The sequence below is a fragment of the Lontra canadensis genome, unplaced genomic scaffold, assembly GCF_010015895.1.
Source record: "Lontra canadensis isolate GAN:19392208 unplaced genomic scaffold, GSC_riverotter_1.0 scaffold2, whole genome shotgun sequence".
NCBI classification, from domain to species: domain Eukaryota; kingdom Metazoa; phylum Chordata; class Mammalia; order Carnivora; family Mustelidae; genus Lontra; species Lontra canadensis.
In genome coordinates, this window is record NW_022630996.1 from 36,809,819 (window position 1) to 36,835,688 (window position 25,870).

The 25,870-nt window shown below is 39.0% G+C and overlaps 1 protein-coding gene across 3 annotated transcripts in view; it reads right to left on the minus strand.

Moving 5' to 3' along the window:
* Positions 1-367: 367 nt before the first annotated feature.
* The window catches only part of AVL9 (AVL9 cell migration associated), a 61,362-nt gene continuing 35,859 nt past the window's right edge, over positions 368-25,870 (minus strand). Inside the window, exons 9-16 of one of the 3 annotated variants that reach the window (XM_032872063.1) lie at positions 20,762-20,831; positions 19,920-20,455; positions 11,662-11,800; positions 10,344-10,559; positions 7,968-8,085; positions 4,535-4,588; positions 3,969-4,057; positions 368-1,508 (exon numbers count right to left, since the gene is read on the minus strand). In XM_032872063.1, coding sequence (XP_032727954.1) covers positions 1,393-1,508; positions 3,969-4,057; positions 4,535-4,588; positions 7,968-8,085; positions 10,344-10,559; positions 11,662-11,800; positions 19,920-20,455; positions 20,762-20,831 — 1,338 coding nt within the window. In that variant the 3' untranslated portion in view covers positions 368-1,392. Of the gene's footprint in view, positions 1,509-3,968; positions 4,058-4,534; positions 4,589-7,967; positions 8,086-8,214; positions 8,310-10,343; positions 10,564-11,661; positions 11,801-19,919; positions 20,456-20,761; positions 20,832-25,870 lie in introns of those variants that run through there. The other 2 variants (XM_032872054.1, XR_004384327.1) reach the window with 2 other exon arrangements.

The window sequence follows — 25,870 nt, forward strand, 5'->3', positions numbered from 1 at the left end:
TCTCCTTAATTAAATGTTTTCCCAATACTCTATCATATGTAGATCATACTCACAATGTATTTTCCAAGTGTCCTTTGTTACTGAACAAGCAGTTTGTCCCCTGTTAAGTACTCCCTGAGAACACCCATCCAAAGTCCCCTTGAAAAGCAAATGAGAGCTGAGCACAGCAGATACAGGAGGTCCAGTTGTGTAAAAATCTTCAGTAGATAGCACACATACGCATGTATCTAAAGTGAAACCAGAGGTCCTTTGTGAAAACTGTGGCTGTGTTTTTCTTCTCTTGCCTCTTGGTTTTCTAAGCAAAGATGAGCAAAGATGAGATTTCTACTTAATATTTATGGATCATCTTGTTTTTCTTTTATAAATACTTTCATAAGGGGGTAGGGACTGATTACAGAACGATTTTCCATCAGGGAGTGGGAAGGCCAAATGCCTTGAAAAGCTGTATGAAGAGTAAGACTAAGAAAAAAACCTGTACATCTGTAAACACCCATGGAAAACTGTTCAAAAGAAGAAACAGAAGGCACAAACTGTGGGTTAAAAAAAATGCTTGTAGAAGACTGCAACATAATTAGGGTTGACAGAACTAACACCGAGGTCTTCCAGAGTCTCCACTGTAAATACACTCATGTTAACCTGCTTGAACACCATTGCAACTGGCACCATGCTATTTCGCTGCACACCCACCTGCACAGTTGGGAAGAGGAAGAAAGCACAGTGACACTCCTTGACACCTCAGAGCAAGTGTTTAGGACTGGGAAAGAATAAATTAAAAACATGAAACAAAACACTCCCATCCTCAGAACTACCACCTCTGGTTTTCATGTTTCTGGGAGGAAGTGAACTGATAAATATATTTTGTGGGCAGAAAACCAACAAAAAAAATCATCATATAACTCAGCAAAGTAATAACAAAGGGCTGGATTGTATGGCCCCTTAACTTTATAAACACATTTTAGGGCCAACTTGAGAGAAATTAGAATAGTAATATAACTTAATTTTAGCACATATAAATGACAGTTGGCCATCTGGATATTCAAACAGGAAAAGAGAACAAAATTTACATAAGTAAAAACTTGTCTAAAGTAAACAAATGTACACTATCAGAACTGAAAATTCATTAGAAGTTTCACTGTGTTTTAATCAGGCTCAGACTGAAATAAAAGTAGTCAATTTAAACCCCAACCTGGAAAGCCATCCCTGCTATGGCTGCGATTTCATCTTTCCAGCATCCTGCGACATTCAATTAGACAGAGGACAACTGTCCCTGTAAACAGTTCGACATCCTGGTCCCCTTGTGTGGACCTGTGGCCGATGAAGAGAACAGTCTGGGAGCAGCAGATGGGAGACATTTAAACCTAAGGAAGCGACAGCAGCCTCTGGACGCCTTGCTCAGGGCTTCCCGTCGGGGGGCTCAGTGAGACTCTGGGGGGCGGGACTGGTGAAAGTAGAAAGCCACGAAGACATAGCTGTCTTCGCGCTGGAAAAAGCTCCTCCAACTGACTGGCCTGGATGGAGAAGAGGGAAAAAACAAAAGGAAAAAAGTCTTCACTTTTATTAATAGATAGTGAAAGATCAATGCTAATCAATGAGTGTTAATTTACTGTAACATCAATATGTTAATAGTTACTAAAATACCATTTACATTCCTAGTTTCAAAACAATCCCTGTCTATGATGGTCTAGAAGGAAACTGGGTAACTTCGGGAAAAGAGCCTCCTCTCCTAACCATTCTGAAGGTGGTCAGCCGACCCTTCCCTTAATACCCACCAGGCTAGGCCAGTGGTTCTCAGCCCTGGCTGTGCATCAGAACCACTTGGGAGAGCCGAGAAAGAACCATGCACTCTGTAGCTTAAATCCGAGTTGATAACTGATAACCACCTACACAGGGAACAGTGGTTAGGCTACTTTCAGGAACTGTGCTTTTGTCATCTGAAATGATACTGCAATAAATGAAGATGTCAACTGCTCTATCTGCCTCAGGTAGGTTTTGTTTTAAAAAACCTTATCTCCAGGGGCGCCTGGGTGGCTCAGTGGGTTAAGCCTCTGCCTTTGGCTCAGTTCATGATCCCAGGGTCCTGGGATGGAGCCCCACATCGGGCTCCCTGCTCAGTGGTAAGCCTGCTTCTCCTTCTCCCTCTGACTGCTGCTCTGCCTACTTATGTTATCTCTCTGTCAAATAAATAAATAAAATATTAAAAAAAAACCCTTATCTTCAAAACTGATGCTTTAATTATTTAAGTTGAATCACATATTCCACTATTCTTAGAGGGAGTGTGGAAGAGAACTGGCCTTAGAACATAAACAGCAGGAGCATCACTAAAAATGAAGTAACGATTGACATCATACACTTATAACGAAGGAGAATTTTTCTTTTAAAAAAATAAGAAATCAAAAGAAATTAAATGCATAATATTATATGGAAATAAATGCTTACATATTAGATTCCATTCCCTTTAATGAAACGAACCCACTGATGGAGCTATGTGCTGTATGTCATTTAAAGGGATGGAACTGTATCACATATGTACTGTAGAGTACATATGTGATTCACTCACCCTGTCTATCTCTAGGGACACAGAATGTTAGAGCTAGGAGGCCTGCAGAGATCCCCGAGGTCCAGGGCTTTTGAACTGTGATCAGTAAGGGTTAGTCGACCTCTCCCAGAAGCTAAGGAAGGAGATGGCTCCTATTTTTACATATCGATATGACAAAGCAAATGTGGCAAAATGTAAATAACTGGCGAATCTGAGATAATTGGGAGCTCCTTGTACACTGTTGCACTATTTAAATTTGAAATTATGTAAAAAAAAAAAAAAAGTTAAAAATGTAGAAAAGGAATTAAGACTTTTTTTTAGAATGGATATGGAACAAACTTCAAAGTATTTTAACTGAAGAAAGCTAGATGCAGAAGAATGCATACAATAGCACGATACCATTTGTCTGGCTTTGGTTCTCAGGGTAATACCGGCCACATTAGAAGAACTGGGAGGGATGCCTGGGTGGCTCAGCCAGTTTAAGTGGCTGCCTTTGGCTCAGGTCATGATCCTTAGGTCCTGGGATCGAGTCCTACACTGACTCCTTGCTCACTGGGGAGCCTGCTTCTCCATCTGCCTGCCACTCCCCCTACTTGTATGCACGCACACGCTCTCTAAAATAAATAAATGAATAAATAAATGAACTGGGGAGGGCTACTTCTCATCCACTACTTTCTGAAAGAGTTTGTATAAAATTGGCATTATTCCTTTAATATTTGATAAAATTCATAATTGATGGCATCTTGGCCTGGATTAAATTAAAAAACCTGTGGCATGATTTTTAATTCGATTTATTTAAGAGATCTAGGACTATTTAAATTTTTGATTACTTATTGAATCAGTTTTGGCAATTTGAGTCTTCCAAAGAACTTGCATATTTCATCTAAATTGTCAAAAAACTGGCATAAAAATTATTCACAGTATTCCCTATAATCCTTTTAATTTCTGTAAGATGTATAGTGATGTCATCTTTTCCACTCCCAACACTGGTAATTTGTATCTTTTCTTATTAGTCTATTAAGGTTTTATTAATACTGTTAATCTTTTAAAAAATGACCTGTTAGTTTCACTGATTTCCTTCATTTTATGCTAATACCTTAGAAGACAGCATTCTCAGTGCCTACTTTATTACAGTGCTCTACTACTTATAAAAAATTGCAGGAAATGTTGAATCCTTGTAAACAGAACAGGGAACACATCAGAAAATTGGTATCTCCATCAGGTGTGGCAAAATTTGCTGAACTCAGATATTATCTGATGTCATAAGAATTTTCAGGAATAAGGTGAAAACGAAACCTTTGTATTCAACCATCTTGTATTATTATATGATACAAAGATTTCTACAACTTTATGATTTTATCAATGACACGCTGAGTACAGAGAAGAGATGTGTTACGATTCTAATCGGTTTCTATCTAAAGGCATGTCTTACCAACAGCTTTTCCTGTTTGTACAACATTTCGGCTGGTTGTGACCATGACGTTTCCAATTTTTTTGCCACGTTCACTGTTTTGAACAGAACTAAGTAAAGCAAAGAAGTTTTAGGTATATTACAAAAATTCACATATACCACACCCTATAACCACCCCCAAAATTGGATTATTGAGAAAAGAAGCTAAATTACTTATCATGCATCAATTAATTTAGTAAGCTTAGGGACGTAAACTTTCAGAAAATACTAAAATAACGTGCAGACGAACCAAAAAAGGCCATAAGGATGCATGGTTAATTCTTCCTACAGCTATGACTTGCTAAAGTTACTCCACCAGAATAAAAATGGCAAATTCTGTTATTAGTTCACACCATTCTCTATGAAACAGCAGTGTTTTCACTCTGAAACATACACACTGCTGAGCTAGAGAATGTTATGCACATATTTGGTTACTATTTGAAGCACAAGTCTATCAAGTGGAGAAAAACAATTCCTAATTAGCAATGAAACACATGGCATAAACTCAGTCATAAAAATTTTCCTAGTTTTTTTTCCTAAATACTCACTGTGAGAATCTTAACTTCATGTCTGACACGGAGTACTGGCCTTGAAAAGGATGGCTGTAAAACAAAGTTTGAGACTATTAGACTATGAATTTTACCAATAAAGCTGCAAAACAATGCTGTCACAAGGAAGCATCAGTAAACCTTGCAGGGGTGACTCAGCTGGATGGGTGTGTTCTGCACATGACAGCAGGAAATGGGGCTTTCAGCACAGATCATTACTCACAGTCTTGGGAGCCTCTTTGAGCTTATTTCCTCCCTTGTAAAATAGGTGTTTCTTTTCTTGGAGCGGGGGGTGAGAAAGAGGTTTGTGTTAATGCTACGCTAATGTTCCGATTTATTTGGTCTGGGGCTGGGGCTTAATCATCAGTGTTTTTAAAAAGCTCCCCAGGATAGTCAGGGTTAGTCACTACCTTAGGCCACGACCATGGACTGTACCTTGATTCTGGCTGTCTTATGAATGCATGCTATTGGTCATCTGGAGATTTGTGTACATCAGTAAAATCTGTACTTTCAGGAGTACCTGGGTGGCTCAGTGGGTTAAGCCTCTGCCTTCGGCTCGGGTCATTATCTCAGGGTCCTGGGATCGAGCCCCGCATCAGGCTCTCTGCTCAGTAGGGAGCCTGCTTCCCTCCACCACCCCCTGCCTGCCTCTCTGCCTGCTTGTGATCTGTCAAATAAATAAGTAAAATATTTAAAAAAAAAAAAAAAAAAAGAAATCTGTACTTCCTATCTGGAAAGCAACTAAAAATTTAGGTCTTAAAAATGTACAAAATGGGGGGCGCCTAGGTAGCTCAGATATTTCAGCGTCTGCCTTTGGCTCAGATCATGATCCCAGTGTCCTGGGATCAAGCCCTGCTCCCTGCCATGCAGGGAGCCCACATCTCCCTCACCCTTTACTGTTCCCCCTGCTTGTGTGCTCTGCTCTGTCAAATAAATCTTTAAAAAAAAAAAGGAGAAGAAGAAGAAGTACAAAAGGGAAGAAGTGTAGGTGTGCATATATAAATTCAGGCAACTAGACCAAAGTTGTACTGTAAAAGGAGTCAATAAATATCCACATTCTTATTTCACCCTGAGAGGTCTCTCTCAATGTCTAACAAAGACAGTGACCCTAATGAAATCTATAGCTACACTTATAAAAACACCAAAATGCTATTCATGGCTTTTTAAAAGACAGTAAGTTTCCTTATTGGCCATATTAAGCATATGGGATGCATTTACGTTTTCTGGATTCCTGACTCACAGGCTGACAGAACTGAGAGGACTTAATCGGCATTTCTTCATATTCCCAGGAAGCCCTGCCTCAAGGATGAAGCATACGGGCTGTTCACTAAGTTAGAGGACTGCCTCCTCTCCTCTTCTGAAGCTGGACAAAGGGTTTCATAGATCTCAAATCTTACAATTAGTTTGGAATACGTCCAAGTTATATCCCCTGACAAGTGAAGACTATCATTTCTTGTTTTTAATTTGGTGAAAATAATGAAAAACTGCTACTATATCTGCGTAATTTCCTTACCTATATATATCAGGTCTTTCTTCAGCTTTTTCTTCAATCTAAATAACCCCAATTTATTTACACATGTTTAAAAGTACAGGTTTATGTCCTTTAAAACCCATTCAGCTAAGCCTCTTACAGATCGGCATTAAAATATGACCAGGTTATCAGTACAGAGCATTGGGGGAAGAGACCTTCCAGGCTGCACTGTGAACAGTAGAGGTGGACCGTCAGTCACTACTCCCCACCCCGCCTCCCCCTCCTGCCCCGTGACAGTGAGGGCCACCAGGCAAAAAAACTCACATCTGTTTTTCTTCATCATTCTTTAAAACACAGACCTTGTGGTTAGTGAGGGAGAATACTTTGAACTCTAAGCTCTTTCATTTAATACTATTAAGATTTTTTTGCCTTTTAATTCTCTGTTTTTACCACATTCAAATGCCAATAGAGATTTTTGCTATAGCCCAGTGTGACAATTAAATTCACCAAAATCGTTGCTGAACCCAGTCATTTTTCTTGATAGATGATATAAAGTTTAACAGACATGTTCTTTAAAACCCGGCTATATTTCATCCTTGCAGATGCTTCCCTAAGTTACTTATGACATAAATATCTGGATTCTGTGTGGGGAGAGGGAATAGTCTTTATAGAACCGCTTAAATCATATCCGCAGTCTAGCTAAGTTAACCCTAGCTCCTAAATAATAGTCAGGACAAAGCTGATTTTTGTCCAACTCTCACCAAGAGGTATAAGTTTAAAATACAAATGAAAACATTCACTGTATACTTGTATCACTAAAAAAAATCATTTTAATCATGTAATTTAGAAAATAGGTCCCTAGGATGTATAGTAGTTCCCCCTTAACTGCGGAGGACACATTCTGAGACCCCAATGAATGTCTGAAGCCACAGACAGTACTGAATCCTATATGTTTTTTCCTATATATACATACCTACAGTAAAGTTTAATTTATAAATTAGGCAAAGCAAGAGATTAACAACGAATGATAACATACAACAATAACAGCAATACTCTATAATAAGTTATGTGAATGTAGTCTTTTCTCTCTCTTGGGAAATAGTTCTTACTGCACTGTACTCACCCTCCCTCTTCTTGTGATGATGTGGAATGGTAAAATGCCTAGCGATGAGATGAAGGGAGGTGAAGGGCATTTACTGTGATGTAGCGTTAGGTTACTACCGACCTTCTGATGATGTGTCATGAAAAGGATCATTTGCTTCAGGATTGCGGTTGACCCCAAGCAACTGAAACCGCGAAGAAGGGGAGGGATACTACGTACACATTCTATCAATGGAGAGACCTCCTTAGACTCTACTCTGTTCCATTCAAACAAGGCAACATGGCTTCATAATGGCCCCACTTCACAGCATGTTTAAATGTCTTTTGTGCCTATATGGATAAAGTCTGTCAACATTCAGTATTCTGACAGGTATTAAATTTTGCCGGATTTTAGAATCTGAGTTGGAAACTAAGTTTGACCACGCATCTAGGAATTCAAGTACCAACTTTAGTCTTTTCACACTTCATGTTTTAAAATAACCTCTCAGTCTCAACCAGTGGTATTTCCTTCAAGGGTTCTATCTTGTTTGACCATTCTGCTAAAGCAAAGATCCAGGGAAAGGGAGAGAACTATCATGTACTGAGCATCACCATGTGCCAGACTTCCTCTTCTGAATTATGCCAAGAGCTGGGAGAAATGTTAATCCTTCCAAAAATGTCTTGCGCTTTTTGTGTAAAAAGTAAGAATAGGGAAGCAGTTTTCAGCTGCTTCTCTGTATCTGGGATTTTATAATCGACTTAAGGAGATTTTTGGAGATGTTCACGTTGTCATCTAAGTTAAGATACAATCTTCTTTATACCGGGGCATACTTCATAAATCAACCATGTTATGTACCATCAATCCTCAGAGGATGTGCTTACTTCGGATTTATTTCTGCAAGTGCTGGATGCTTGTTGCTGTTCCACACCCTGTAGTTGTGAGTGTTTTTCCATGCCATAACAAAGGTTGTCCCATAGTCCGATAGTATCTTTTCATTATCTGTCAAGTAAATATTTGAAAGTTGAGCTGGTCTGTAGCCAGTCAGGGATATGAAGACTCCTAACCAAAACAGGTAAAGGAATGGCTTTATACCCCCCACCCCCATGCTTTTGGGGGGAGATAGCCTACCAGATTATCAGGAAACTTGGGTCTAGTTCCAGAAATCCTGTTAAGAAGCTATGTGGCCTTTGGCAAGTCACTTAATCACTCAGAACTTCATTTTCCTAACCAGAAAATAAGAGGGTTGAGCCAGATATATTCTAAGGTTCCTTACAATTCCAAAATATTTCCATGTTCTCCTTACCAAGGTTAGGAGGCATAGTATTATTTATGAAATGAAAACTGCAGACTGTGCAGTGAATAAATGTATTGATGTATATACATAGGGAGTAGGCAATAAGAGCACCTTTCTATCTTGCCACAAATGTTGTATTTCTTTGAAGAAAAATCAGAATGCATACATTAATTGGTTCTTTCAGTCACTGTTTTTTCTTCCTTGAATTTTTTCTTACTATTTGGTGAAACTCACTCTTTAATCCCCATGCATTTCACTGTCAAAATACTTAAGTAACAAAGGAATTTTCATATTTAATGCTGAAAACTTTTCGGCTTTTTCATTATCATGGGGAAGTTTTAATGCAGAGCACTTCTTCTGCTTGGAAGAGTAGAAAAGGTTTGGAGAACAGATTCAAATGTCTTTTGTTTCATATACTAATTGTAAGTTGCTTGCTTTGAAGGTGAAACAGGACTTTTGTTGCTGGGAAAGGAAGAGGATACACAGGATTCCAAATGCAACATTAAGGAACTACTTTTAAGAACATATTCCTCAAAGAGCTCCCTGGGCTGAATCTCCTTTGAACAGCAGCATGGGCCTGAGCCAGATTATACGAGTTTGATTCACAGCTCAGCCTCCACCAGAGGGATGATGAGTAAGCTATTTAACCTTACCAATGCCTCAATGCCTCTCCTGTAAAATGAAGAGGCCATGGTCTCTACCTCTCTACCTCCAGAATTGTTGTTGAAGATGAAATGAGTTAGTAGAAATAAAGTGTTCAAAACAAAACAGGTCCCTGCACATATGCAAAAAACAAAAAAACAAAAAAACAAAAAAAAACACCCAGTTACTGTTATTACTCAGCATTTATAGCTACCTAGGCAATTAGGTTTAAAAAGTAAATTACTCATGAAGCTAACATGACTGGTGGAGACTGGGGTTTCCTTCTTAGATTACTGAATGATTCTGAACTAGAGCATTTAATCTTGGTGTCTCAGCTGTTACATCTGTAGAAGAGGCAGATATTTAAAAATATCCTATTAACAAATAAGGAGTTGCTCCAGGGCTTTCCTTTACAGACGAAGCACACACCCAAAGCCTTGATTTCAAATGCCACACACACTTCATGAAGAACTAACCTGGGAGGGCACAGCACTGATGGGACAGTGTAAACACACCGCTACTGTGGAATTACATACTTACAGACGGCTACAATGGTAAATTTTAGGTTATGCGTATTTCACCACATTTTTAATAACTTCCCCCAAATAGTGGTTAATTAAAAAAAAGGAAAACCAGAAGCTTAACAATTTAACAGGAACAACAACAACCACCACCTACTAAGTATTTGCTACATGTCCACGGTGGTAGGCAACCATGTGCAAAAGCTCACTGTAGAGCTTCATTTTCTCTTTTTAGTATAGATTTCTTTCCCTATGGAAATGAAATGGTTTTAATACAGGAGTAGGTCTACCTTCACCTGCTCTATTTTAACTATTTAATAGAAACAGGATTTCTCAGAATGGAAAATCTGAAGGTTTAATCACTCGGAATGTGATTTCCAGTGATTTCTTTCATATTTCTTTTCTCCCTTTACATATCTTAAAAACATGTAAGCAATGTTTATAAACAGCCCCCAGATACTGACACATCCTTCTTTCCACATGGTCCTAAGCAGCCATGTAAAAGTGACCTGCTTTTACTGTCTTGATAGTTTTTCTTTGTAAGAGAAACATAAACATCAGTTTCAAAAAATATCTGGAATAGGATCCATTTTTGTAAAAGATCACCACAAATACCACAAAACTAAAATCCAACACCTATGCATAGAAAAAGGTCTGGAAGGTTATAAAATACTCAAAATGCTAATAGCAGTTATCTCTGTGTGAAGGAGTAACAGATAATTTTATAATGAAATTGTTTTCCTTATGCAATTCAAAACCTCATAAAGATTACAAAAGGAAAAAGCAGCTGTGCTCCTTACCTAACTGCAGTGTGGCAGCCAGGAGTGCGTGGATGTAGACTGCAAACTGGGCTCGGATCCACTCGTCACCTCCCTCCCAGCCTGTGCCATCCAGGAAGACATCATCCCGGTTCTCTGTCACGTGCCTCACTAAGTAATCTGCGAACCTGAGGTCTGCGGTGGTTGGGTTAAGCAGCTTCCTGAGTTCTGGATCATGGATCTGGATCAGAGCTTCTTCTACCTAGAGGGTACCCAGGTACAAGTCAGAGTCTGGGCATTCACGTGGACATCCATGCCATACTTTAAAGAGTAACTACTGGGAAGTTGAAGCTGGAAATAAAAAATATGAATAACAGCATTCTCAAAAAGTGAGGCTAAGAAAGAAACAGGTTTTTACACTGAAGTTTTTTTCTTTCTCTATTTAAGAAATCCTCATTTTCTTTTTAGAAAATATATGCACATTTTATTTTGAATTATAAAAGTAACTCGTTGATTGTAAATATCTTGGAAAACAGTAATGTAGAGTAAAAATCACCTTCGTCACACAACCAGAAATGAATACAATTAATAAGTGCAATTCCTAAAAATTCTTAAGTACCCAGATACTTTGGAATATTATTATGTAATATTTGATATACAAAGAGAAGTATGTAACATACAGGTTAGTTTTGAAGTAATATACACATATCCAAACAACTTCAGAACTAGAACGTAACCAATAATGTTGAGACAACTGTGTGGTCCCTCCATCTGTATCCTCTGCCTTGGAAGGTATCGACCTATTTTAATTCCTCAAAATTGGGATCCCAGATTTTTCATTTGTGATACTAGAAACATTTTCTGACAAAGCATGTTCTGGTACTTTTGACTAGAAACTATAAAAACCTAGGATGGGTAAAATTTCCTTTTTTTAATTACGTCTATTGTAAAACTAAACACGATCTAAATTTTTATCAGTTGATATCAAATATTTATCTGTAGCGCCTTCCTCCTGATATCAGGAACATATTAAAGGGGCTAAAAGTATTTAAACAATAAACACATTTTAATTATGAGATCTTAGTAGGACCAGACTGTCTGGCTTGCAACCTGGCTCACCCAATTACTAGCCGTTTGAACTCTCTGCTCCTTAGCTTCCACACGTGTAAGATAGGAAAAGCAACAATGCCTATCTCACAGGCTATTAGAATTACATCAGTTACTATACCTAAGGTGCACAGAATGCCTGGCACAGGAATTTTTACCTTTATTAGTGTTACTCCTATGCTGTCAGAATTCCAGTTAAGAAAAAAAAAAAAACAAGGACCAGCAGTGTCAAGGACACTGCTCATACTTAAGCCCACCTCCACAATGGCATCACTGAGGTGCTTCTGCTGGCGGAAAAGGATGTTAGTAGCCCCAGCAACGAATCCACGGACGGTGACATCGGAGAGAAGATGATGCTGCTGCAATGCCATGTAAGGCAAACACAGATATCCCTAAGAATCACAAGAGTGAGAGACAGCATCAGGAAAGTAACGGACAGCCACGCGGCTCTCTCAACTTCTGAACCCTGCCCACTGCCGTACCATCTCTAGTACAGTCCATCTCTGACTCACTTCAGTACTATTCCAGGGAAACCTCATGCTTTGACTACGCCAGTTAATTGCTTCTCTTTTCCATGAGTGGTGGTCTAACATTAAAATTGTCTTACTTTCGGCATCAGGGAAATACAAATCAAAACCACAATGAGATACCACCTCATACCAGTCAGAATGGCTAAAATTAACAAGTCCGGAAATGACAGATGCTGGCGAGGATGAGGAGAAAGGGGAACCCTCCTACACTGCTGGTGGGAATGCAAGCTGGTGCAACCACTCTGGAAAACAGCATGGAGGTTCCTCAAAATGTTGAAAATAGAACTACCCTATGACCCAGCAATTGCACTGCTGGGTATTTACCCTAAAGATACAAACGTAGTGATCCGAAGGGGCACGTGCACCCGAATGTTTATAGCAGCAATGTCTACAATAGCCAAACTATGGAAAGAACCTAGATGTCCATCAACAGACGAATGGATAAAGAAGATGTGGTATATATACACAATGGAATACTATGCAGCCATCAAAAGAAATGAAATCTTGCCATTTGCGACAACGTGGATGGAACTAGAGGGTATCATGCTTAGCGAAATAAGTCAATCAGAGAAAGACAACTATCATATGATCTCCCTGATATGAGGGAGAGGAGATGCAACATGGGGGGTTAAGGGGGTAGGAGAAGAGTAAATGAAGCAAGATGGGATTGGGAGGGAGATAAACCATAGGTGACTCTTAATCTCACAAAACAAACTGAGGGTTGCTAGGGGGAGGGGGGATGGGAGGGGGGGTGGGGTTATGGACATTGGGTAGGGTATGTGCTATGGTGAGTGCTGTGAAGTGTGTAAACCTGGAGATTCACAGACCTGCATCCCTGGGGAAAAAAAAATACATGTTTATAAAAAATAAAACAATGCAAAAAAAAATTGTCTTACTTTATTATTATTTTTTTAAGATTTTATTTATTTATTTGACAGAGAGAGATCACAAGTACGCAGAGAGGTAGGTAGAGAGAGAGAGAGAGAGGGAAGCAGACTCCCCGCTGAGCAGAGAGCCTCATGCGGGACTCGATCCCAGGACCCTGAGATCATGACCTGAGCCGAAGGCAGCAGCTTAACCACTGAGCCACCCAGGCACCCTTACTTTATTTTATTCTCAGGTCAGCTTAAAAGCTTCCACAGTAACTAAGGAACTGGACTTTTTCATTTGTGAAATGACATTTTAAGCCCATGAAATAGTATGCTATCTAGCAGAAAGCTGTTAGTTCTTCCAGAAAAATTTGAAAACACATAATCACCAACATATTGTTATGAGAATACCAAATGGCATTTGTTTTATTGCCCTATTGTTAGAAATCATGCACAAATATTTCAAGATATTTGCTCTTACATGTTTAAGGCAAAACAAAAAAAAAAAGACACTAGCAACAGTTGTATATTTAATTAACTTCTATTTGAACTGTATTTAAAAATACTGCCCTGAAAATGATAGCTGAACTGCCAAACCACAGCTGGCAATTAAGTGGACAAAAAGCAGCATATTTCCTGAGAATAAAGGTGTTAACACTTCAAAGATGCAATGAAGGAGGATATGGCTGGAAGAATCTTCTGCTGGAAGATTCTAAATTAAGACAGATTTCCAGTAAGTGGCACAACTTGTATATGCAGCGAGGAGGGCACACTTGTTAAACCCCTGAACTTGTTTTCAATCTCAAGTCCTGTGACAATATTACTTACTTCTTCTCACTGTAAAAAAAAAAAAAAAAAAAGAACCAAAGGCACTGAGCTAGAGAGCTTTATCTGGATGATGTGTTACTAATATTATGAGACAAATCTCTGACTATAGGAGGAGACATCTCTTTTGCTACTTCATGTTCTTCACTGTATCCTAGAACATGCATTGTACCTAACAGGTGGTTGTTAAATAAATACTTAATACGGGAGAGGAGACTTCCAAAAGTTGGAAGACAGGTTTAGTAACCTGATTTTATTCTTTTTCTTGACAATATCTTTCTCTGTTCAATAAAATGCTAACTAACAGAGGCAGCAAAAATAAACCCATGTCTATGCATTAGAGATACTCAATACAGTGCTTCTCAATCAACGCCCCTCTTGGGATTAAAGGCTGAAAGGACCTGGGCTCCTCATTTAACATCACTCAGTGGCTTTAAGGCTCAGGGTTCATGCTTTACTTTGTGAGCTACGTATTGAAAAACAACAGACTCCCCTTGTCCCCAGTTACCTATTTCCAAACATAAATATTATAATGTTGAAGGCTCTTTATATAATAGCATGAAAACAAAGAAGTGTTTTTTTTTTAAAAGATTTTATTGATTCATTTGTGTGTGTGAGTGAGAGAGAGAGAGAGAGAGAGAGCGAGCGAGCATGAGAGGAGAAAGGTCAGTGGGAGAAGCAGACTCCCTGCTGAGCAGAGAGCCTGATGCAGGACTCGATCCCAGGACTCCAGGATCATGACCTGAGCTGAAGGCAGTCGCCCAACCAACTGAGCCACCCAGGCGCCCCAGAAGTTTGTTTTTTAAACATCAATAAACACTTTTTAAAAAATTATACAAAAGTACATTCCCTAAAAAACTATACATATGCTCTTTGACCAGCATTCTACTTATAATTTATCCAGGTACAACTGCTCACATGTGAGATCTGTAGTTATTTATTGCAGCATTGTTTATTATAGTGAAAGACTGGAACCCTAACTACTCATAAGCGGGAAACTGAATAAATCACTCGTCTGCACAATGGAACATCTGGCAGCTATAAAGTGGGAGAAATTCACTTCCAAGGAATATTTGGTAAGAAAGATTAAAGGTATAAAAGTGAGGAGGGATGTCTGGGTGGCTCAGTTGGTTAAGCGCCTGCCTTCAGCTCAGGTCATGATCCCAAAGTGCTGGGACTGAGTCCCGAATCTGGCTCCCTGCTCAGTGGGAAGCCTTCTTCTCCCACTGCCTGCTGCTCCCCCACTGCCTGTGCTCTTTCTGGCAGATAAATAAATAAAACTTAAAAAAAAAAAAAAAAAAAGTAAGGAATAGTCTGCTATTTTGTATATAAAAGGAGGGGGAAATATCTACACATTTATGTATGCATAAAATACCCCCAAAGAAAGACACTGATAATGCTGGTGACCACTGGAGGAGAGGGCACCTGAATAGTAGGGGATGGAATGAGAGGGAGACTTTTTTATAGATGCTTTAGAATCTTTTGAATATTGAGCCATGTGAAAGTATTACATATTTATAAAATTAAGAGTTCAAAATGGCCTTAAAATTATGTCAATTACTTCTAAAAAATTGTAGTGTGTGTGTATATATGTACATATATATATATATATATATTTATATATTTATATATATATATATATAAAAGATTTCTATTTATTCATTTGAGAGAGAGAGAGAGAGAAAGCATGAGCCGGGGTAGGGGTGGGGGGAGAGGGAGAAGCAGAACCCCATTGAGCAGAGAGCTCAATGCGGGGCTTGATCCCAGGACCCCGGGATCATGACCCTCAAGAGCCGAAGGCAGACACCCAACCGAAAGCCATCCAGGTGCCCTGTGTCATACTTTTAATGATGATCTATTTTTCCTAAATTGTTTAAAGTTCCCTATTGTATTATAGCAGCAAGAGCTCAGGTCCTTTCACATAAAACAGCCTCCATACCCAAGCTTACTTCTGACTTTTCACTTTTCTAGGGTACTTTAATTTCCATATTTGGAGCTGTAGTGTAAGAGTAAAAAAAAAAACACCAAAAAACCCAAATAAACAAAGAAAACAACACAACAAAAAAATAACCACCAAAAAGGGCCTGAAACAGTATCTGCACATCCATGTTCAAAGCAGCAGCATTCGCCAATAGCCAAAGCGTGGAAGCAACCCAAATGTCCACTGACAGATGAATGGATAAACAAAGTGTGATATATACGTACACCAGATTATTATTCAGCCTTGAAAAGCATGGAAATGATGACATATGTTACAGCATGGATGAAGCCTGAGAACATTATGTTAAGTTAAATAGGCCAGTCACAAAAAGATTAACAATGTATGACTCCACTTAAAAAGGTGTTAGAGTAGTTAAATTCATAGAAACGAAAAGGGTGGTGGGCAGGGGTTGGGGGAATGGGGAGTTATTGTTTAATGGGTATAGAGTTTCAGTTCAAGATGAGAAATTTCTGGAGATCTACAGTACACCGATGTGAATTAACTTAACACTACTAAACTGCACACTTAAATATGGTACACAGGGCAGGGTGCCTGGCTGACCCAGTCAGTTAAACGGCTGACTCTTGCTTTAGGTTCGGGTCATGATCTCAGGGTCAGGAGACATAGCTCTGCATCTGGCTACAGACTGCATGTGGAGTCTGCTTGAAATTCTCTCTCTCCCTCTCCTTCTGCCCCTCCCCCCTTTAAAAAAGAGATAAACAGAGTAAATTTTATACACACACATGGATTTTTTTTAACCACAACTAAAAAACAAAAACTCCACACCTCAGCTTGGTAAACCTAGCAAAATTGTCACGAGCTAATTTGCTAAAGAGCTGCAAAAGCACACAGTGGGCCTTCTCTCTTGTGACCTGGAAGGGGGTAGTGTGTGATTAGGACTGGATGCCATTTTCTCAGCTCTCCTCTGGTCAGGGATGATAAACATGCTCATGAACTGGAAGCCTCCCTGTTACAGGGATGTCCCTTCTCTCCACAAGTTATCCAGAGTTTAAAGGTAATCCCTACCAAAATCTCAACCTGTTTGAGAACTTAAATTAATCCTAAAATTGATGTGGAAATGAAAAGGGCTAAGAAATGTTTACAAATCAATAGTAAGAGGCAAAGCCTTTTTTCTGCCTGACAGGATATACTTACGGGGGGAACTGCCCCAGGGATGGACAAATAAATCTACAGTACCAATGAAACAACAAGAAAAAGTCCAGAAAGACTCCTTCCTCAAACATACAGAGATTAGTTCCAGTTAATAAAAACCGAACTGTGAAAGTCAAAGCTATATAGCTTTAAGAGATAACCTAGTACACCGAGGTAGAGGGGGCTCCTTAAATAAGACCTCCAAGGCACTAACCATAAAGTAAAAAATGATAAACAAAAGGGTATTTAGAATATATGAAGTCCCTCAAATCAGTGACGAGGACAATCCAGTAGTTTTGAAAAAATACCACACAAGGGGGAATCTGAATGGTTAATAAGAATAGGAAAGATGTTCAATCTTAACAATAATAATTTTTTAAAAAGATTTTTATTTATTTGACAGAGAGCACAAGTAGGCAAAGTGATAGGCAGGGGGACAGGAGAAGCGGACTCTCAGCTGAGCAGAGAGTGGGGCTCGATCCCAGGACCCTGATATCATGACCTAAGCCAAAGGCAGACGCCCAACCAACTGAGCCACCCAGGCGCCCCTCAACAATAATTATTGAAAAAAATGCAAACCAAGAACTACAAAATACTGTCAGATTGGCTAAATATTAAAAAGTCTGACAATATCAAGTGTTGGTAAGAATGCAGAGCAGTTCCCTGTTGTGGGAATGGTGGAAATTCTCAGAACCGCTTCAGTAAACAACTGGGAATTTTAGTTAAGCTGAAAGCACTCATTCCACATGATCCAGTATTCCTGCTTTTAGGTACTGAATGCTCTACAAACTCTGGCATGTGTCTAGCAAGATTTCTGAAAAAGAATTTCAGAGCTTCTTTAGATGAATGGATAAAGAAGATATGGTCCATTTATACAATGGAATAATATGCCACCATCAGAAAGGATGAATGCCCAACTTTTGTACATGGATGGGACTGGAGGAGATTATGCTGACTGAAATAAGTCAAGCAGAGAAAGTCAATTATCATATGGTTTCACTTACGTGTGAAGCATAACGAATAACATGGAGGACATTAGGAGAAGGAAGGGGAAAGTGAATTGGGGGTAAATTGGAGCGGGAGACGAATCATGGAAGACTGTGGACTCAGAACAAACTGAGGGTTTTGGAGGGGAGAGGGGTGGGAGGATGAGTGACACTGGTGGTAGGTATTAAGGAGGGCACATATTGCATGGAGCACTGGGTATGGTGCATAACCAGTGAATCTTGGAACACTGAAAAAATTAAAAAAGAAAAAAAAAAGAATTTCATAGCAGCATTATTTGTATAGCCAGAAATTGGCAACAATGCGGTTGTCCACACAACTGATAAGCTTCAAAACAGCTAAAAATGAAAAACTACATAAGAATAATAAAATGCAGTATCATGCAAAAACATGACTGAAACTAAAAACAATGTCAAGAGAAAAAAAAATTTGTGGTTACACACACACACACACACACACACACACACACATATAAATAAATAATTTTATTTATTTGACAGAGACACAGTGAAAGAGGGAACCCAAGCAGAGGGAATGTGAAAGGGAGAAGCAGGCTTCCCACCGAGCAGGGAGCCCGATGTGGGGCTTGAGTCCAGGACCCTGGGATCATGACCTGAGCCAAAGACAGACATTTAATGACTGAGCCACCAAGGCGCTCCTGTGGTTCCACTTAAATAAGATTCATAATTTTTGGCTGGCCAGTAAAGGTATCTTTGATAACCTAAATTTGAAAATGGGAAAAGCTGCAAGCAAGCAAACCAAATATAAACTCAGAAGCGATACTTAAAGGAGATTAATACATGTGGCAGATAAAAAAAATCTGGTTTCTAACGACATATATTTTTAATTTTTTCATAAATTTATTGTTTTACTTAAAAAGTTACAAACTGATATTAAGATTTCTAAATTAAGTGATCTTCTTATGGAGGCAATTATATATTTAAAACACTGAAGGTACTAGATACATGTACTTTAAAAAAACAAAAAACAAAAAACAAAAAAACAAAAAACCTGGGGCACCTCAGTAGCTCAGTTGGTTGAGCATCTGACTCCAGGTTTTGGTTCAAGTCATAACCTCAGGGTCATGGGATCGAGCCCCACATCAGGGTCCCAGCTCAGCAAGAAGCCTGCTTCTCCCTCTATCACTCTCCCTGCTTGTGTTCCTTCTCTTGCTGTGTGTGTGTGTGTGTGTGTCTCTCTCTCTCAAATAAATAAAATCTTGAAAGAAAGAACAAAAGAAAGAAAAGAAACTTCATTATTTCAGTCATAAAGCAAATTAAGATAATTTCAGAATCCCCCAGCAGGCCATGAAATGAACAAAGCATTCTCTACTAACCATTCAGCAATACTGACTTGGGGCAAATACTTATTTATAAAGCTAGATAAACACAGGAAGAATTTATTATAGAGGAAGGAATACATACTCCAGTCACACTACCCATCTTTCTTTTCCACATAGTCTTATTTCATGCATAAAGGACAGTATTTAGAGAAAACCACAGAACTTTGCCCAAGTTACCAGAAAGATGTATCTGTCTTTCATGGTAGACTGCAAGATCACAGAAATAGATCACAGAAATAGAATTTAGAACTTAGCATGGCACCTGGCATATGTGACACTAAGGTCACAGATAACCACAGCACTATACATTATGTATTTTACAGTTTGAAGGAAAATTTTTAGACCTGAAAATGTGTTCAACACTATAAGTTAAATTCTAAAAGGGTTGTTGGGGACACCTGGGTGGCTCGGTCAGTTAAGCGTCCAAGTCTTGGTTGACTCAGGCCACTCAGCAGGGAGTCTACTTGAACATTATCTCCCTCTGCCCCTCCCCCTACTCTCTCTCTCTCAGAAAAACAAATTTTAAAATTTAAAAAAAAAATGGTGGTCAGATTCTTTAAGGGCCTTAGTAAGGAGGAACACTAGGGGCATCTGGGTGGCTCAGTTGGTTAAGCGTCCGATTCTTGATTTCAGCTCTGGTCACGATCTCAGGGTTGTGAGATTGTGCCCTACACTGGGCTCCTGGCTCAGTGGAAAGCCTGCTTGAGATTCTCTCTTCCTCTCTCTCTCTAGCCATCTCTCCATTCCTGTGTGCACTCTCTAACAAATAAATCTTAAACAAACACACACACACACACTAAACTTTACCTTTGTGAAGATGGCCAGGGGCATGCCATATTGGTCTTCTTCCAAACCAGAAATTAGCCCTGGTATCAGTACCACCTGGCCTGTATTAGCTTGAGGTTGTACAGTAATTGGAGGACTGTCTGAGGGCACAGACTCCTTTGGAAATGAGTTTGTCTGTTCTGACCCCTGTTCCCTTTCTTTCAAGGTAGGGTCCTCTAAGATGCTAGGATCCAAGGTCTCCCAGTCACTTTCTGAAGACTCTGGAGATGGGCGAGAAGGAGGTTTCAAATATTGACTGGTTTCATTGGGTTCCTGTCCTTTGCTGCTGTCATCTTCTACTTGGAGCAATGGTTCTTCGGTCTTAATGACAGCATCTCCTCCGTGGTTTCCTGTCATGATTTTCTTAACAGTTCCTGAGTTGGTATTTGAAATGTCAGGAACAGACATAGAAACAAAATCATCTGCAGGGTGATTATTTTCGTGAAGCCCAGCATCTTCAGACATACTCTTTCGGGGTCTGTACTGAGAACAGTCACTGAGACCATGTTCAATCATGCCTACGACATACAATATTGGAGAACAGCTTGGCTTCAATCAAGTGGGAAAAGATAAGAGTTGCATATTCCATTCTAAACAGTAGAACTCTCCTATAAAAATTTTAGTAAGTTCTGCTTGCACACATTTTAATTAAAAAAAAAAAAAAAGAAAAGAAAAATCTCATATAAGAGAAACCCAATGTCAAAAGAAAATCATGTCAAAATAAAAATGTTATCCCTAGCAAGTTTATTCTTAAAAATTTTAGCACTGAAAAATTTCTAATGAAAGTTAAACTAAAGAAAGAGTAGATACCGTTACCCTCTTACCTGGAAAAAGGGATAACACAGTCATCAGGGCACCCACCAATTTATTCACTGGAGAAATATAAAAGAGAACCTGAAATGGATTAAGTCAAGATTAAATTAGAAAATCCATGAATCTACAACATAAAAAAAGGGGGGGGGAGAGATAGAGAAGGAAAAATTCTTCTTTATAGAAGGATAACAGCTAAGACAGCATTAATGAAAGAATCAAAGAAATCACGCAGCACCTACCATGATTCAGTTGAAAATTACCAATGGAAACGAAAACTAATGTGAAAGGTTGCTGGGCAACAGGATATTCACATAGCTTCAAATTTACCATCCCACAGATTAGCTATTAGTGGCAAAGGGAAACACAAGTACCTCATTATGAAGAAATCTGGGGATTACCACTTTAATCAAATGATCAAGTTTTCCATTACCAATAATACTACAAATAGTTATGGATATCCTGGTGTGATAACTCTGAGAAGGACACACCTGTATAGTACGCTTGCCACACAAGTTTAATCTGAAACTAGTCAAAAGAAAATAATCAGACAAATCTAATAGGATTCTTTAAAAAAAAAAAAAAAAAGCCAATGCCATGAAAAACAAAAAGAAACCAAAAAAAGAGCAAGGTGGTAAAGCTGTTTGAGATTAAAGGATTAAAGAAAATTATAAGGCAAACATGATGCTTGGCTCCCTAGAAACAACCAGTTTATAGGACATTATTATAACATCTGAGGAAATTTGAAAATGGACTGCATTTCTTGAATGTGAAAACGGTATTTTGGTTATATGGAAATATACTTTTTTTTTTTAGGATTTTATTTATCCATTAGACAGACAGAGATCACAAGCAGGCAGAAAGGCAGGCAGAGAGAGAGGAAGGGAAGCAGGCTCCCCGCTGAGCAGAGAGCCCCATGCGGGGCTTGATCCCAGGACCCTGGGACCACAACCAGAGCCATAGGCAGAGGCTTTTTAATCCACTGAGCCACCCAGGCGCCCGAATATATTCTATTCTTAAGAAATACATCCTGGGGTGCCCGAGTGGCTCAGTGGGTTAAGCATCTGCCTTCAGCTCAGGTCTTGATCCTGGGGTCCTGGGACGGAGCCCCTTGTCAGACTCCCTGCTCAGCGGGGGGCCTGCTTCTCCTCAGTTGTTCCCGTCTTTCACTCTCAAATAAATCAATCAAATCTTTAAAAGAAAAAGGAAAAAAAAGAAACCTAGCTTAAAGTTTTTAGGAGTAAAGTACCATGACTTTAAAATTATTAGGATTGGCAGCAAGGTGGGAATGAACATACACAAAGCAATATAATGCAAAAGTGGCAAAATGTTAATCGTCAATATTGATCAAGTGTGTAAAAGTTCATTACAGTGTTTTTTCAACTTTTCTGTAGGTTTGACATTTTTCAGAGTAAAACTTGAGATAAAAATCAGAAACAGGATTAGATGTCTATTTTTATTTTATTTTTTTTTAAAGATTTTATTTATTTATTTGACAGAGAGAGATCACAAGTAGGCAGAGAGGCAGGCAGAGAGAGAGGAGGAAGCAGGCTTCCTGCCGAGCAGAGAGCCCGATGTGGGGCTCGATCCCAAGACCCTGGGATCATGACCTGAGCCGAAGGCAGAGGCTTTAATCTACTGAGCCACCCAGGCGCCCCAGGATTAGATGTTTAAAAGCAACATTTGGTAATCATTAAATTAGTTGGAAAAAAAACAAGCAAAGATTTGCTTAGGCGAGTTTTTTTTTTTTAAACAATTAAATCATTCAGTGACACAGAAGTGCTATTTGAGAGAAGAGAGCACCCACAATTGTCTATGCTTTCCTTACAGATGATCTTATTTAAGGAGTGCTTTCCAAATACAGAAAAACAAAATGTTGCATTAAAGGACATCCTTATTTCATCAATTCAATATAAAAAGAGTGTATCTGTGATTTGCCACATTAGATAAAGTTATATGATCATAAATGCCCTACATGTAGCTAGGCTAAGTACTATTTTGGAGGATTTTTGTTTTAGATACATATACCCATGTGTGCCCTGGGTTGCAATGCAAAATACTTTTTATTATCAACAGCAATAACAAAGTTTGAAACCTACAACTCAACAAGTAAAGAAACAAACAAAAAAACAAAAAAACACCACCAAAAAACCTGATTAAAATGGGCAAAGGACTTGAACAGACATTTCTTCAAAGAAAGTACACAAATGACCAATAAGCATATGAAAAGGTGCTTAACATTACTAACCATTAGGGAAATGCAAATCAAACAGGAGATACCACCTCACACCTATTAGGATGGTTACGATCAAAAAACTAAAAAATAACAAGTGTTGGTAAGAATGTAGAGACACTGGAATCCTTGTATACTGCTGACAGGAATATAAAATGGTTGCAGCCATTATGGAAAACAGTATGGTGGTTACTCAAAAAAAAATGAAAATAGAATTACCATCTGGCCCCGCAATACCACTTCCAGGTCTATACCCAAAAGAACTGGAAGCAGGGTTTTGAAGAAATGTATGCATACCAACATTCATAGTAACATTTTTCATGAGAGCCAAAAGGTGGAAGCAACCCAAGTGTCCCTCAGAGGGCAAACAGATAAACAAAATATGGTATGTACATACAATGGCTATTACTCAGCCCTTTTTATTTTTTTTAGAGGATTTTACTTATTTATTTGACAGACAGAGATCACAAGCAGGCAGAGAGGCAGGCAGAGAGAGAGGAAGGGAAGCAGGCTCCCTGCTGAGCAGAGAGCCCGATACGGGGCTCAATCCCAGGACCCTGAGATCATGACCTGAACCAGATGCAGAGGCTTTAACCCACTGAGCCACCCAGCTGCCCTTGCTCAGCCATTTTTTAAAAGGAGGGGAATTCTGACACATGTTATACAGGGATGAGCCTTGAGGACACTATGCTTAGTGAAGAAGCCAGTCACAAAAAGACAAAAACAGCATGATTTCACTTTTATAAGGAACTCAGACTAGCCAAATTCATAGAAACAGTAAGTAGAAGGGTCACTGTCAATGGAGAGGGAAAAATGGGAAGTTACTGTTTAATGAGTACAGTTCTAGTTTTGCATAATGAAGAGATTGTGAATGGATGGTAATGATAGAACACAGTGAATGTACTTAATGCCACTCAACTATATACTAAAAACTGGTTAAGATGATAAATTATGTGTTTTATGTATTTTACAATAATTAAAAACATTTTTAAAAAGTTAAAACATTGGGGTGCCTGGGTGGCTCAGTGGGTTAAGCCTCTGCCTTCGGCTCAGGTCATGGTCTCAGGGTCCTGGGATCGAGCCCCGCATCAGCCTCTCTGCTCAGTGGGGAGCCTGCTTCCCTTCCTCTCTCTCTCTGCCTGCCTCTCTGCCTACTTGTGATCTCTCTCTGTCAAATAAATAAATAAACTCTTAAAAAAAAAAGTTAAAACATTGCACGTATAGTATGTTAGATTCATCATTTTAAAAATTACCTTTTTTCTCTTTGAAGAAGAAATACATACTCATTAGACAAAACCAGCAAAGGATTTCCTTCTTAAAAATATAATCTAGGCTCACTTGGGTGGCTCAATCAGTTAAGTGTAACTCTTGATTTCTGCTCAGAAATCTTAGGGTCCTGAGATCGAGCCCTTTGTCGGGCTCTGAGCTCAGTGCGGAGTGTGCTTGAGATTCTTTCCTCTCCCCCTCTCCTTCTGCCCTTCTCCCCTGCTCATACTTTAAATAAATAAATAAATATATCTTGAATAAATAAAAATATAACCTATATTCTCACCAAATTGCTCATGTCTTTCCTTCCAGTCTCTTTTTATTTTTTTAAAAGATTTTTTTAATTTATTTGAGAGAGAGAGACAGAGAATGAGAGAGAGAGAGAACATGAGAGCAGAAAGGTCAGCAAGAGAAGCAGACTCCCTGCCGAGCAGGGAGCCGGATGTGGGACTCAATCCTGGGACTCCAGGATCATGACCTGAGCTGAAGGCAGTCGCTTAACCAGCTGAGCCACCCAGGCACTCTCCAGTCTCTTTTTAATGAATATATATTAATTTATAAAATTGGGATCATGGGCTTGATATGTACTTGGACAAACTTTCACATAACATTCAATGAAACATCTTTATAATAAAAAAATTCTCAGAATCTCTTTAGTCATTTGGAATCATACACAATATACAAGATGAACCAGTACTTATTCACTGATTACTCATTATTATAAATTATTCTGTGACAGAATGTCTTAGATGGAGCTTTGTGTCCAACTCACATTAATTCTGGAAAATCTCTAAAAGAAGAACTACTGGACCAAAGGAATAAACATTTTTAAGGTAACAAACCATACTGGACATTATAAATGGCTGACTTTCCAAGATCCATTCCACCCCTACTCCACTTAGCACAGTAATATGCTATAAAAAACTGGCCACAGATCCAAGGGCAGCTCCTGATTAGTCTAAACCAGAGGTCAGCAAACTTTTTCTATAAAGGGTCAAATATTAGGAATTCTTCCTGTGCAGGTGATATATATGGTCTCTGTCACAACTACTCAACTTTGCCACTATAGGGCAAAAGCAGCCATAAGCAGGAAGTAGAAGAATGGGAATAACCGTGTTCCAAAATAAAAATAGATGGTGGGCCAGATTTGGCCCTGGGGCCTAGTTTGTACACCCTTGGTCTAAAATCATGACAATCCAATCTCTTTGTACTAGAGAATGGCCTGGAAGCAGTTTAAACCAATTAGTATATGTACCTTTTTTTTTTTTTTTAAAGTATATGTATTTCTTTGGCAACAATTATTTGTCACTTCAGGTACATGGCTTATAGGTCTAAACAAACAGCAAAGGAAGATTCTTATTAAACGGTTTGGGAATAGGTATTTTTTCTTCCACCAACACCAATTATTATTGTTGTTTTTAGATTTCACTGATTGAAGGTTTTATTCATTTTAGAGAGCGAGCGAGCGAGCGAGCATGCTAGCAAGCAGGGGGAGGTACAAAGGCAGGGGGGGAGAGAGGGACAAGCAGACTTCCTGTGCTAAGCACAGAGCCCAATAGGGGCACTGGATCCCCCAACCTTGCAATTACAATCTGAGCCGAAATCAAAAGCTGACCACTTAACT